Here is a 13,596-nt window from a genome sequence, read left to right as displayed (position 1 = left end):
GCCACTTCGGCGATAGCTCACGTGTAAACACACAGTTGTACGCTAAACTGTCAGAGAATGTACATAGTCTCACTTGAGTTATCATAAGTGTTAGGTTGGGTCCTTGTGATAGCGGAGTGAGTAACGTGTTTACCTGCTGAAGTCAAAAGAGCGTGGTGGTGCAAGCTTTAAACTGGCCGTAGAAGGACTCTACTCCGTACTGGGAGCCAACTGTAAGTTGGGAGCTGTGCTTGAGGGCTTTGGTATCGAACGTAAAGTACGAAAAGCATTCTCTAACTATGAGCTCAAGTTGAAATGGGCAAAGTTTTTTACGAGTAATAACTATAATATATATAATATATCGTATATATATAATATCGTATATATATAATATACGAGTAATAACCATCTTAAACATTGAACATTTTAATGACTACCGTTTATTGGCATGATCGAGTTATTATTATTGTTGTTTTACAAATACATGCAATCGATTATGGCATTTTTTCCTGAAAACAAAGTTTTTTTTTTTTTTTTTATATAAACCGTACAGAGAAACGGATGAAGTTAAATAAAACACAATCTAATTAACTTCAGAATTCGATTTATTCGACTCATTAGTAATGCGCTTCCAATTCCAGTAAAGATCTTTATTATTCAGAGCAATAGTGGTCGATATAAGCGAAAAACTTATAAATTTCTCAATGTAAGGACCCCTAAGACAGTGTGTTAATGCCAAAATATATACTCCCAAAGATTTTGTCAACTGTAAAAATAGCTCTATATACCAATCGATAATAATAGCTTTATTTGTGCAGAATTTTCTAGAAACACTTAACTCCTTTTGCGTAACGATCCTGACGTTCTGGTTTAGGAAGAATTTTAGAATTATTATTATCCAGTTGACGCGTTGTATAATTTCGCTGTATTTACCTAGATTGTAATATGACAATATACAGGGTCCACAAGGAAGTTTTGAAGTTACAGAAATTAGTTTAACTAAGGAGGAGTTTTGGGGACATTTTCGAAAGGTGCAGCGGACGAATATGTACGACACTTTTAACTTTGAAACGAGCTGAACCTTAAGGACGAAACATTTCTCATGTCTAGTATGACCGGACACTCTCAGGTATTTACCGAACCTGGATAAATCTCCAGAGTTTTACGTCTGGTACTGCCGCCCAGCATTGCTTCGAATTTACCTATTAAACATACCTTTTTTTGGACAGTTTAGGAAGTCCATGTGGATATTTTTAGTTCCCTATCTAAATTACAAAATTATCGAACCGAATGGAATGAGCTGCACAAAATAAGTTGGTCGGAGTCAGCCGTACCCAAAAACCTAGGCACCAAAAAGCAATACGAAAAGACGAAGCTCGACTTTATCTAGTAATTTTATTATAGAATATTTTTCGTCCTTTTTTTCATAAATAATGTTTCATTACAACCACCATCAGTCTTCAACATCGTTATTATTATTATTATTATTAATGTTATTATTATTATTATTATTATACTGAATATTAACGTCAGCTCGACTCGTTCTCATCTCATAGGTTTTTTGTCAGTCAACCACATTCGATACTTCATTGTCCTTATCTTTGTGCTGGCACAATTCGGATTCAACCCCCACACTATATTATCAACTTAGCGTTCAAAGAAGGGGGGTATCCGTCTTGATCTCATTTCTTCTTTACTATGCAATTGTATTTTGTTGTGCCTCGCTGTTTGTAACGGCACCGTTATTCAGGTTCATCGCAATATAATATTTTGACGGTAACAGGTCAACATCTACTTAGCCCTCATGTTTATCGTCATACTAATAAAATATATATACACACGAAGACAAACGGTACCGACTGATCACTTCAATTTTTTGCTCCTCGGCCAATTGCTTTTGTATGTTGTCCGCCGATTGAATCGTGTTTTGAACGCTCTTTTTTATGCCGTTATCGATAGATGTTTTAATATATAACACAAATCCGGGTTCTATAGAGCCAGTATCGTATGGAACAAGAAAGAAGGCAAACTTCAAATCGAAGTAACGAGCTACAAAAAGATGGCTGCTGGTCACAGGGCAGCACAAAAGGAATGGTTGAGGATGTTAAGATTTATCCAAAGCACCTGATGATTTGGACTTTGTCGATCAGGTCGATGCGGTGTTGGGTGCCGTTCATTTCAAGTGATTGCTTATTTTATCCCTAAACAATTCGCTTTCAATCAATACATTTGTCAATACTTTTACTAATGCTGGCTTTCTCATTAGCCTAAATCTGCACTTAGCAACGGCCGCCATGTTTCCTAACAAGCTTTCAGCAGTGTCTTAGCCAAATAGATGCTTGGTGCTTTTTTATATGTACTTCGATGAGCGAAAATAGCTTTCGGCCCGATCATGAAATTGACCTACATATCGATGCGATTAAATAGCAGATGCCTAATTATATAGAGATTCGTCGGCACCAATGTCAATCATTATTTTGTCGTTCTTCAGCGTCTTTGTTACCGTCGTTACCGCTAATGCTGACGTCATTTAGATCCCCCTGCTTTACCTACCTAGGCGCAGCTTTGGCCCCACTCATGAATATTTTAACATCATTAGTTGCTGTTACTGTAACATACTACCGTTAGACCAAAAATAGGTTGAATAAGACACTGACAATTCGTAAGCAGTTTCTCCAGCATCAGCTAACCGGATCGATAACAATCGAGGTAACAACAGGTGTACGACCCCTAGACGGCCATCACAGGCTGACCTAGAACAACAGGCAAATCGTTGCTAAGCAAAGCGCCCATGACGTCAAAAAGTAATAACAAAAAATAATTGGCGACATCTCGAAATTGATTCGTAGCTCGAACCGTTACGCCGAGGCAACGCATCAATCACAATGAAATCTATCACTGTTTGTATGAGCGTCAGGCTGGTGTTTAATTGGCTAGTCCTATCGGCCCGTCGTATTATATGGCCTTGCGGAAGGTGTTCACATGGTTGGTTGCGCGCTTAACGTACGCTCGATTATTTTATTTTTTGGTTGGTCGGGTTTATATGAATGTGTTCAGTTTTCCTTCTACATCTATTCATTAACCTCTGGGTTTCGGAACGGGAACGAAACACTATGAAGCGTGGCGCAGAGTCTATAGTTTAGTCCCACGGTGTCAGGTCGATGCTAGGGTAGCTACTGCATGGATTGATCGGGTTGCTGAAAGAATGGACAGATCGTAGAAGGTTAGTGAAATATAGGACGTAGCTTAATCCTCAGGCTGGTTTGACGTTCGGGTACGGATCAGGTTTTACATGTCAGCTTTGTTTATAAGGCGGTTCTTTGTAGAACGTGTCAGCTACCACGAGAGTATCAAAATTCTACTAAGGAAGCCTAACTAATTTGCAACCAGGATTACTACAGTATGAGTTTACTAATCTATCATGTAGACCCTACATTTCAATAATGCATCTCACAATTGATGTATATTGACAACATCGTTTTAATATGTTCTCTATCCATAGTGTTACATAAACATTCTACACATAAAAGCGAGTTACAGAAGTAACGTGGTATTATAGAGAAGTTAACAGTATCGTCTTACGCTAATTGAGACTGATACTTACTGTTCCGAAATCTGCGTGAACACGTCCTCGTGTATGTTTTTGATGCCCTCAGAGGTATCACAGATGATTTTGGCATAGAGTGTCGATTCGAGAATCGCGCGCTGCTGCTCAGGCGTTAATGAAGTGTGCTCGCCTTCGTGTGTAAAGAAAAAACGATCTCCATATCGAGCATTGTGGAACTGTGTACCGATGATGCATCCAAACGTGGGACCGACAATGGCACCGGGGAGAGGCGTTTCGCAGATTCCTCCAATGAAAAGATCAACATCTTGAGGGGCGCTGCAATGCGATAGAGAACAGTCGACCAGTAAATTTATTACAGCCTACTTTAGGTCGGCTGTACCTGTAATAATACCCTACTAGGAACGCCAGGGAAATAGAAGGTGAATTACTACGATAGTTACATTCTGGCATAACCGAAGCAATGGAATGGCTTTGGATGCAACAACAACAACAACAACGATGATGCAAAATTGAAGAGATCCCTGGAACACGTTTTTTTTTTTTACAGTAGTAACTATATTTTAATCACTTACGCGTAAAGATCTCGAAGAGCCACAGCGCACTTCGGCTTGAAAATTGGCGCTAGGTCCTCCCACGAATGCACATTGAGTCCTGAACAAAGCTTCACATAGTTGGTATAGCCAGGAATACCGTGATCACGACCTCGTTGGACGTTGATGGCTGGCAGGTCCATGCCAAAAGACACGTTAAGCGGACGATAAAGGTCGTTGGTGACTCCAGTCACAAACGAAGGCCCAAACTTTTTCATTGGTTGCACCGAAAAGCCAAGCATGATCTTATCGTTTTCAAGTGGGTTGTAGAAATTGAGGACCCGGTTAAACGAGTCACGCATAGGAATCTCGCGCTCGAGGCGGCCTTTCAAATCGACGGCCCAGAACGAATTACGAATGGTTGCATGACCGTAACGGTAAGCTGCGACTCCCCACTCATTTATAATTCCAGGGTTGATGTCTGGGTTATACTTGGTCGGCCCCGTATAGTCAAGAGCATACTTACGCATGTACTCCTTACCAATGACCTTAGGCAGGAACTCGTTGTACGTCACCATCTGCATCTGGGCGATAACGATTCGACGAGCAGTGAAATACAAGATCTCCTCATCCCAATGGGGATGTCTGGCCCGAAGGCGACGAACAATATAATTGTGTTGACGATGCCACGTTGTCGTCTGCGAGGTTATCCCAATCTGCTGGTTGACCCGAATATCGCCACCTCGGAAGCACAAACGGTTTGTCTGCAGATCCGAGCAACCATCGTTAATAGGTGTCTCAGTAGGCGGCAGAAGGCCTATTCCCTGCGAAGTTAACTCACCACTACCGTCAAGGTTGCGCAATTGACGGTTCTGCGTATCGTTGAGACCATACACATTCGATAGGTCAATGTATGACGTTTCAGCGTTAATTTGTTGACGGTAGCCTAGAGTACAGGTGGGACAAGGTCCAGAACGAACGACGTTCATACATTTGCTCGACACTTTACTAAAGAAACGATCCCCGGGACGAATATAGATGGGAAAACATTGCGAAATCTGGTTGGTATCGAAAGGGCAGCACTGGGGCATAGATCCGTTAGCTGAAAGAGAAATGCAATGGATTCTAAATTTTCTTCAAGGATTGATTGCCTCGAAAGAGAGAAAGTGGCCAACAACGCAAGCTTGAAGTATTCTGTTGTGAAAATCCATGTAGATTGTAGAAACAAGATAAAATATACATGTAAATACGCTATTTCGATATAGTATACTTCATCGATTACTTACATCCGATACGGGCCGTAGGGGTGAGAATCATATCATGATCAAGGAACTGTCCAAAGCCTTGAATCTGATGAGTATATTGAGGGTCGAGATCCTCCTCGCCTAAGATTTCAAGCAGTTTTTCAGAAATAAAACGGGGATTTGGAAGTTCATCACCGTTACTCATGAAACGGCGAGGCAGGCTGACACCGTCTTCATACGCGGGTTCAAGTAACCGGAGTTGACAGGCGTTAGCCATACCCCACTGGGGATTAAGGAGGTTGTTGCAGGTGCCATCGTGGGTCTGGAACGCCTGTTTTTGACAGATCGCAATGTCCTGTTCGGCATTACACTTGTCCTGAGCCTGCTTAGCCAATAACGAATGGTCAAGTGACAGCGAACTCAGGCCGCCAACATCCTCACGGGCGAAATGACCACTTCAATAGTAACGAAGTCAAGATATATTTGGAGAAATGTTATTTAATTAAATTTCAAATAACCCAATTCAAGGATCGATAATTAATAGCCCTAACGATATTTTACTGATTACGTTGAATTGACTCTATTCCTATAGTGATATAATTTACTAGCAGCATAAGTAAATAATAGATAAGAATTACATTCAGTTGTTCAAACTAGATAGTTCACTATGTAACTTTCGTGATATATTGGTCTGCAACACCGATAACACTAATGACGATATAATCTCTATAGCCGGCTTGGTAACCTAATGTAAGCGCTGGGTGATATAAAATGTGAAGGACAAACATCTTCAGAAGTTCTCATTGCCAACAAAGGAGTGTTAACATGCATTTACGTTCTGCTGTGAAATATTTTAAATACACTTTTACTAATACAAAACAGGATTTGCTTAAAACCGACGTGATCTTGGCCAAGGCCATGCGCTTCATGTGGAGGAAGAGCTTCCGACAAGCAAAGGTGGCTTTCTAAGCCGCAACTCTTCATCAAGTCTTTATCCCCTATTAGAGAACAAAAGCCCGAAAATAGATCCACGCATTGCAATGATAGTCAGATGAATGGTCAATTAATACAGCCCCATCAGTTACACAGTCGGATACAGAACTTCACTAAAGGAAGATATTCAGGGAAAGAAATATTCAGAGACACATATACACTTACGATCAGTAACTTTTGGACTTTTTTTTTATAGTTTAGATCGAGTTTAGTAAATTTATTCAACAAAAGCACAATTTGATAAGCGGCAGTCATCATAACAGGTTATGCACCTGGGCATATCTATCGGGATATATACATACAGTTACGTTTACTTTGAACTATCTTTATAAACATTCTGATTTTATAAAACTCTAGTGGCATCCGAAGTATAACTAGTCGACCAGGAAATTTGTTGAATAAACGACATAAAAGATCATGCAATCAATGTAATATGCAATTATCTACTTCTTGTTTCGTGCTTTCAGTAGAATGGTGTAGATGTATTTAGTTGAAAAACAAAGCGTTCTATTAAACATATGTGACATGAAGATTAGTACGGGCGATACTACACCTTCAGCGGAAGAAAAAATAACAAAGACAGGCGTAACTGACATGGCAATATCACAAGCTGCACACAAGCACGAATACTTCATTGATTTCTTTATTGGTGAGGGCAACAACATTGATGTAACGCGACGAAGCTCTGCCCTTGTGAGCCCCACGAATCGGTGGCGTACATTAGGGTAATGCCGTCAGAAAAAACCTCGACCACTAATAACGTAGGATGTGACCATATTGTCGAGCAATCGCAAAACAAAATAAAAACAAACAACAGCAGCTAAATTACTTCGTAAGTAACAAAAGATTGACCTTATAATACACCACATACACATAGTAACATTGGCTACGGGAGACGCTGTGAGAGCATCGGTGCACATAAATCATGGGATGTTAGTCGGCTAAGAACTATAATTATGTTTAACAAGAAGGAAACTGCATGCCTGTCTTATTAAGTGCCCGTGCCGTGATCTATTCTGATGGCTTTCGATAATGTCACGTACGGTCGCCATTTATGGCCGCGAGCCACGGACATTACCCAGATAATGCTCACCTAGAGGTTAAGTTGACGGCAAGGTATTCCAAAATCACTAATTCCAATGCGGCCTGGGAGAATTCTAATGGCTTCTCGGCGTGGGACTGGGCACACTAACCTTGCGTAACCTAGTCGAACATCCTTTAATGCCCCCGTTTATCTTCGTCAATGGTTATAACAGCTTCAGTAGAAACAACTGATGTTATCGTACCCTCTTCATCAATAGCGGGAGAGGGAAGTGTCGCTTGTTGGGACGATAACAAGTAAATAATACCATGACGCATCTGCAACATTAGATGGAGAGCACGATATTGTGCTTATCTCTAGAGAAAGCGTCGCTGAGACGATAGCCATATTCAATGTATGTGAGTCAACGACAGCATGGAAAGGTGGTGAGAAAAGCAAATTCTCCCGCAGTACCCACAGGCCCAGCAGCTACGACGGCGCGAAACACTGCCTAAACAGTGGGAATAAGCGACTATGTATTGTTGCAACAGGTTTAACCACTGGGTCATCATTTGCTGTCGACGCGCTGGTACTTTCGCCATCTTCCTCCCCACCAACGTCATGATCCGTTTTAGACGAAACAGCTTGCTGTCTTTGTTATAATCTATTCTAGTCTAGACAATACGCGCAAACCGTAGATTGTGTCAGATAAGTTGGATTTGCTACGAGCTAGTTCCTCATAGATTACCTTTGCTATTGACAATAACTGAGTGTAAACAACGTATAATTCAGAACAAACAACTTACTAACGGGTTGTATCGAAGACAAGCGAATTAGTTGGTGGGCAGACTAAGTGCCAAGCGGTCGCCAGCCGATACTGTAAAAGTTTATTTTCGAATTCGGTGATCTTCTAACTGGGGTTCTGTGACTGTGGGGTTGTCTTCTTTTTGGATAGACGTTGAACGTATTTCTTAAGCGTGAGAATCTGCCACCCTCAGCTATTTACGACTATGTTTTGGGTAATTAGGGATGCCGATTTCGCGCTCCATCGGAACGACCTTGCAATAGCTATAGTTTTTTCGAGGTTGTTTTGTGCGAACTTTTTTACACATCATAATGAAACTGTAGTGTATCAGTGTTGTTAATATTCTTATTAATAACCTACTTTGGACTCGTTATCATTAAAGGCACGAAACTAACGAGCTGTTGTTTATCGGCTTGCAGAACGTATACGTAATTGCGTGACTGCCAAAAATGGCCCACTGTTTTTTGATCCGTATCGTTTTCCGTAGTTCCGTTGTTTTGCCAATGTCACTTTCATAAAAACTAATCAATGCCATAGATTTCTTATCACCGGCCTTTACGTTTAGAATTTTGGACGCAATACGCAAACAGAACGAATAGCCATTTTCGATTATTACAATATAGATTTGAGTCTTGTATCGTCGGCTTTCAGTACAATCAAGGTAACGAACAGAAGTTCATTCGCCATAATCCGAGTGAAGTTACGATATGCCAGCAACTTTGGGCCTCCTACCTTTTTTTACCCTTCATATTGTGTAACATCATTAGACTATAAAAGCTACCTTTTTATGGGGAAAACAGCGAAGTATCACAAGATATTCTTTAACTCTATCTAGATGACGTTACCTAATCGCGACCTCGACACAAAGCTCAACGTGATCATCTTCCAGAGAGAGGTCAATATCACTATATTGAATTCTATTTAAAGCGTACACATATGAGAACAACTCTGAAGAGATTCGGATCTTACGTATTTACGTAGACTATATGCGCAGATTATATATGATCACTTGATAACGTTTCGCTAATAATCGAGAGGGAGAGAAATCAGACAAGCGTTCTGAAGATGGATTCGTTGCTTGCTGGATAAGAAAGTTCGATAAGAAGGTACGAACGCGTACATGCCCTCCATCTCTGCGTAGTCTGAGCAAATTTTCTGTCGATTATCGTCCCCCCTCTCTCTAAAAGCCATTTTTGGCAACGACTCGGTACCAGCTTTAACCTGGACGCTGAAGGATCAGCCGTCCATTTTCCACTCACGTCAAGAATTACGACAGAGACATTTATTCAGCTTACATAGTCATTTTCGACCTGTAAATGATGATTTCTGTCTCGCCTTATATCAAGTTTTTTTTTTTATCAATTTCCTAGGAGATTACGAAGCAGACGATCGATTTCGCTATACGCGTAACTACTTTCGCCAGCGCTAAAATACCGTAATGGGTAACACACACACACACACGCGACGTTGTTGTATGTGAAACGACAATTTTTGACGAGGATCTTTGATTTTTTCTTCGCTAATTAGCTAATACGACAGGAGCAGCTTACATTATTATTGAAGCAGAGAAAAAAACTTCTTGTTTTTTTCGTTATAAAATCTACACTGTGATCAAATTGCAGAGTAACACCTGGTCCGCTTTTGAACGCCACTCAACTGGCTAATAACAGGACATCGTATGGTGTGTTTATTATCATGGTATAGCCTATTGAGGGACCTTAACGAGTCGCGATAGGACAGTAGGTTTGGGGGCCGTAGATATTTTCATCATTTGCTAGAAAATGTAATGGCACACCTAGTAAACCTATTTATTACTGCTAACATCTGCCACCGGGGCATTCGTGATGAAATGTTAATGATGAGTGTGATTGCACCTGTCATTACTATTAGCCATGTTATTACTACTGTTGATACGCTGAGATGGCGGCGGCGGCGGCGGCGGCGGCGGCGTCATCGAATCATAACGATGGAAGCAAGCGAGATAGCGTAGTGGCGTCGTTCTTTTTGCAGCGTCAACTAAATTGACTAAGCATCTATCAAGTCCTCTTCTCTACATTCAACGGCAATGCTCTGCCGCTGAATTGACGGTGGCGCTCATTTCGTCCTGATTAACATTAGCATCTTAACAACACTTTATTGCTAAACTACAGTAGCAATATCGACTTCAGCTGCACCACAGCACCGGCTCAACTCCGTCCCGAATTTCTGGCTGCGTTTCTTACGTGCCCCATGGCCCGGCAGCAGCGTCTGCAGCAGCCTAGTTCAGTCGCCTCTGCATTGTAGCTTCGTCTCCTTGCTGACAGTCGCAGCCGTTACGGCAAACGCGACTATCACAGTAGTTCTAGTAGCACTAGTCAAGCGTCTGCTACCAGCAGGCGAGAACCATTAGACCAAACAGCGACTCTGATCCGCTTTTGTTCATACTTCTTCCATTCTTTCAAGCAGCCAGCGAACAAAGTCAAGCGCTCAACGGCGCACCTCAAACTTCTCATTCCGTTAGGGCTATTGTTTCGGAACAATGCCGGTGTCACCACTACCATCATCACCATAGCAATCGCCATCGTCAACAGCAGCAGCAACAGCAACAGCAACAACAACAGTAACAACAACAACAACAGCAGCAGCAGCAGCAGCAGCAACAACAACAACAACAAGTAATTCAGCACGTTGAGGCGTACTGTATGGATCGGCGCTGGTGGAACATAAACGTACATTGAGACATAGTAAATGGATTCAATTCAATCTGGTCGAATCGTTTACTGAATGGTTGCTTGCGAACCTTGTATGATTTCTTTTTCTGCTGCTGTAGGCTTATGAGTAGGTGAATTACTGCTACCTCGCTCTCCATCAACTCTCCCGTTAAGTACGTCAGTAATGGCTGCGCCGGCTGTCACTAGTTAATATTGTGATCAGTACTTCAATCGACTTCGTTCGATAGAACTACGGCCAATATAGACGGCTCATTTGCGCAGAAATCTATCCTATGCCGGGTGCCCGCGAGACACAGTGTCATGCCAATAGCCATAGCTATCCTAACAACAGGCGGGAAAAAGATAGCACAGAGCGCACGACGTACATTTGTATGTGGCTTGGAATACTGACTGTTATTGTATAGATGTTTATATGTATCTACGAGTCTGTCGTATTGGGTATAGGACGGGAACATTATTAGGATGCTGTCAAGTTCCGAGGGCGGGCGAGCACTTCTACTACACACAACATATCAAAGAGCTTTTAGATGGCATAGGGAAAACGTGTTACAAAATAACGAAAATTCTTGGACGGATTTGAGACAACTGAAGCTCTAATTTATTATATATATATATATATATAAATGCTTCCAATTTTACGTATATGGATATATAGGGTCTATTCGCTCTGTACATTATAGTAAGAAGCTAGTCAAATATTGCTGGCGATCTTCTAACTACATGGAAGATGATACCGTTTCAGAAAAATACTTTCTAACTGTGTGGCCGCCATCGGGCCTAATTGGGCTTGTTAAGGCCCATAGGGTAGCTGAACAAAATTTCCCCTGTTTGTCATGCAAGTCCATATTTTACGAAATCAAAATACAAATAAAAAGAAATCATTATTAGACATAACTCCTGCTAAGCGAATAATGAGCGAGGCGGAATCTCCCGCGCTCAACTTTTCACCCTGTTGGCCAGTGTCCATAAACCGTACTTGACAATCACTTAACACCGTTTTCGATCAGATTTGATTGGCTCAAATCATATTTTCTAGACCGGAATAACGAGCTATTTTTCATCAGAAAAAAAACCGTAGATCCCGATTCCGATCCGCGTCTATCGAATCGTACGATATACGTGAGCCGCTATCGAGCATTGCGCAATCGACAAAGGAGGGGCAACATCTCTTCACGAACAAACGCTAACTCAACCCTCGAGGTTCCACCGGTATATCGACAAATTTCGAAATTCTTCTTGTGTATTCACTATTTACTTAAAGCCTTTCCGGCTACGGCAGTCGGAGACACTCTGAGGACTGAACAGCCAATTGCGCCAACAGTGGCCAGTAGTTTTATAGTTTACGGCCAACAAAGTCTACTGTAGTGCACGGGACCGAACAGAAACTGCTCAGCTCTATAAACGGGGTTGCGAGGTAACGGGGGTAAGGATACAACGATAACATTTAGTAGTATATCATTGTGCAAGATAGCTTCTTCCGCCCCTAGTCTTGCCTCGTCATTATCCCCTCAGTCTAAGTAGATGGAATCGCGTTGCCAACAGCGCGGATCGACCTTAGGTAGATCTGGCGGTCAAAAAGGTTACGATGAAAAGTATGGCAGTTGCTCACACGCTGCTGGTCAGGTCGAGTTAGTAGAAGTCCTGGCGTGTGTCATAGTATGATGATGGCATAGTGGCAACGTGTTTTCTTCCTAAATTTGAGGACAGGCGGTTCGTTTATGTCTAAAACTGGGTACAAGCACACTTCGTCTTGCCCTGGGAGCTAACCAGGTACATTTTACTACTGGTAAGCCAGAGAGGCTTACCAGTAGTAAAATTGAATTAAAAAGTTGGAACGTTCGTTCTAGCACAGCTCCTTAATGTTCATGACCAGTTCCGGCCAAGTCAACATTCAAATCAAAGGGTGCTGTGTTCTGACAGCAATAAAGCTTACGGTGCGAGATGTTAGTGGTGAAAATCATACTAGAGCAGTGTCGGAAAATGCCTTATCGAACCTATATCAAAGCACTTATTGTTGCGAGGACCTCGGGTAAGGTTGGATTAAACGTCGTCGTCGTCGACCAACATGAACATACATCGTTAAAATCTCAGATACTAGATTAGTTTTTACGTCGTAAGCGTTTGATGATACGGAAGAAAGAAAATGAGGAAAAAATTCAATAAAAGACGAATTATTTCCACAAAATGTAGCAATAGATATTAATGTTTCGAAAGAAAGTCCGCGACATTTTCTCGATCTCGCCACGTCTTAGACAAAACGCCGTCGAATTGGCAGTTCACCAGATCCCGGTTTTCATTTCCACTGTGGCATATATTTGCATGATTCTGTAGGAGAACATGCTACCCTTAGACACACAGAAAATTATTCACGGAGACATTCGCAAAAAGCTGCCTTCTTCTAACTAGTTTGGAACCAAGGGCGGCTGCGCTTCGTGCAACGTCTCCGCCAATGTTCACGCCCCTTCTTTCTTTATTTATTCTTCCGTTTGTTTTGACGCCTATGTCTTAAATCATTGTCACTGGTGGTCATTAACGCAATACATACAATTGCACGTGTAACACCTACATGTCACGATCCTGCGACGGGCCAGGTTTTTTTACTCAAATACCGGTGCCATGGTCGTAGAGACATACAGATGTTTGACAACTACAATTTCGGGGTACGTTTGTGTAGTTGCCTTCGGAAAAGGTACCTATTATATTTTGTTTCGTTTAAGAGCGAGCGCTTCTGAGTCCATCCGTGAC

At 41.7% G+C, this 13,596-nt stretch overlaps 1 protein-coding gene across 4 annotated transcripts in view; it reads right to left on the bottom strand.

Moving 5' to 3' along the window:
* Positions 1–566: 566 nt before the first annotated feature.
* The window catches only part of LOC111249513 (peroxidase-like), a 46,147-nt gene continuing 33,117 nt past the window's right edge, over positions 567–13,596 (bottom strand). For all 4 annotated transcript variants that reach the window (XM_022803470.2, XM_086986785.1, XM_022803469.2 and 1 more), the window contains 4 exons: positions 5,364–5,776; positions 4,120–5,179; positions 3,584–3,862; positions 567–3,176 (listed from right to left, as the gene is read on the bottom strand). In XM_022803470.2, coding sequence (XP_022659205.1) covers positions 3,119–3,176; positions 3,584–3,862; positions 4,120–5,179; positions 5,364–5,776 — 1,810 coding nt within the window. In that variant the 3' untranslated portion in view covers positions 567–3,118. The remainder of the gene's footprint in view (positions 3,177–3,583; positions 3,863–4,119; positions 5,180–5,363; positions 5,777–13,596) is intronic.

This window comes from Varroa destructor, unplaced genomic scaffold (assembly GCF_002443255.2).
Source record: "Varroa destructor unplaced genomic scaffold, Vdes_3.0 BEIS01000004.1, whole genome shotgun sequence".
NCBI lineage: Eukaryota > Metazoa > Arthropoda > Arachnida > Mesostigmata > Varroidae > Varroa > Varroa destructor.
Note: the sequence above shows the minus strand (reverse complement) of the source record. Positions and strands in the feature narration are given on the sequence as shown.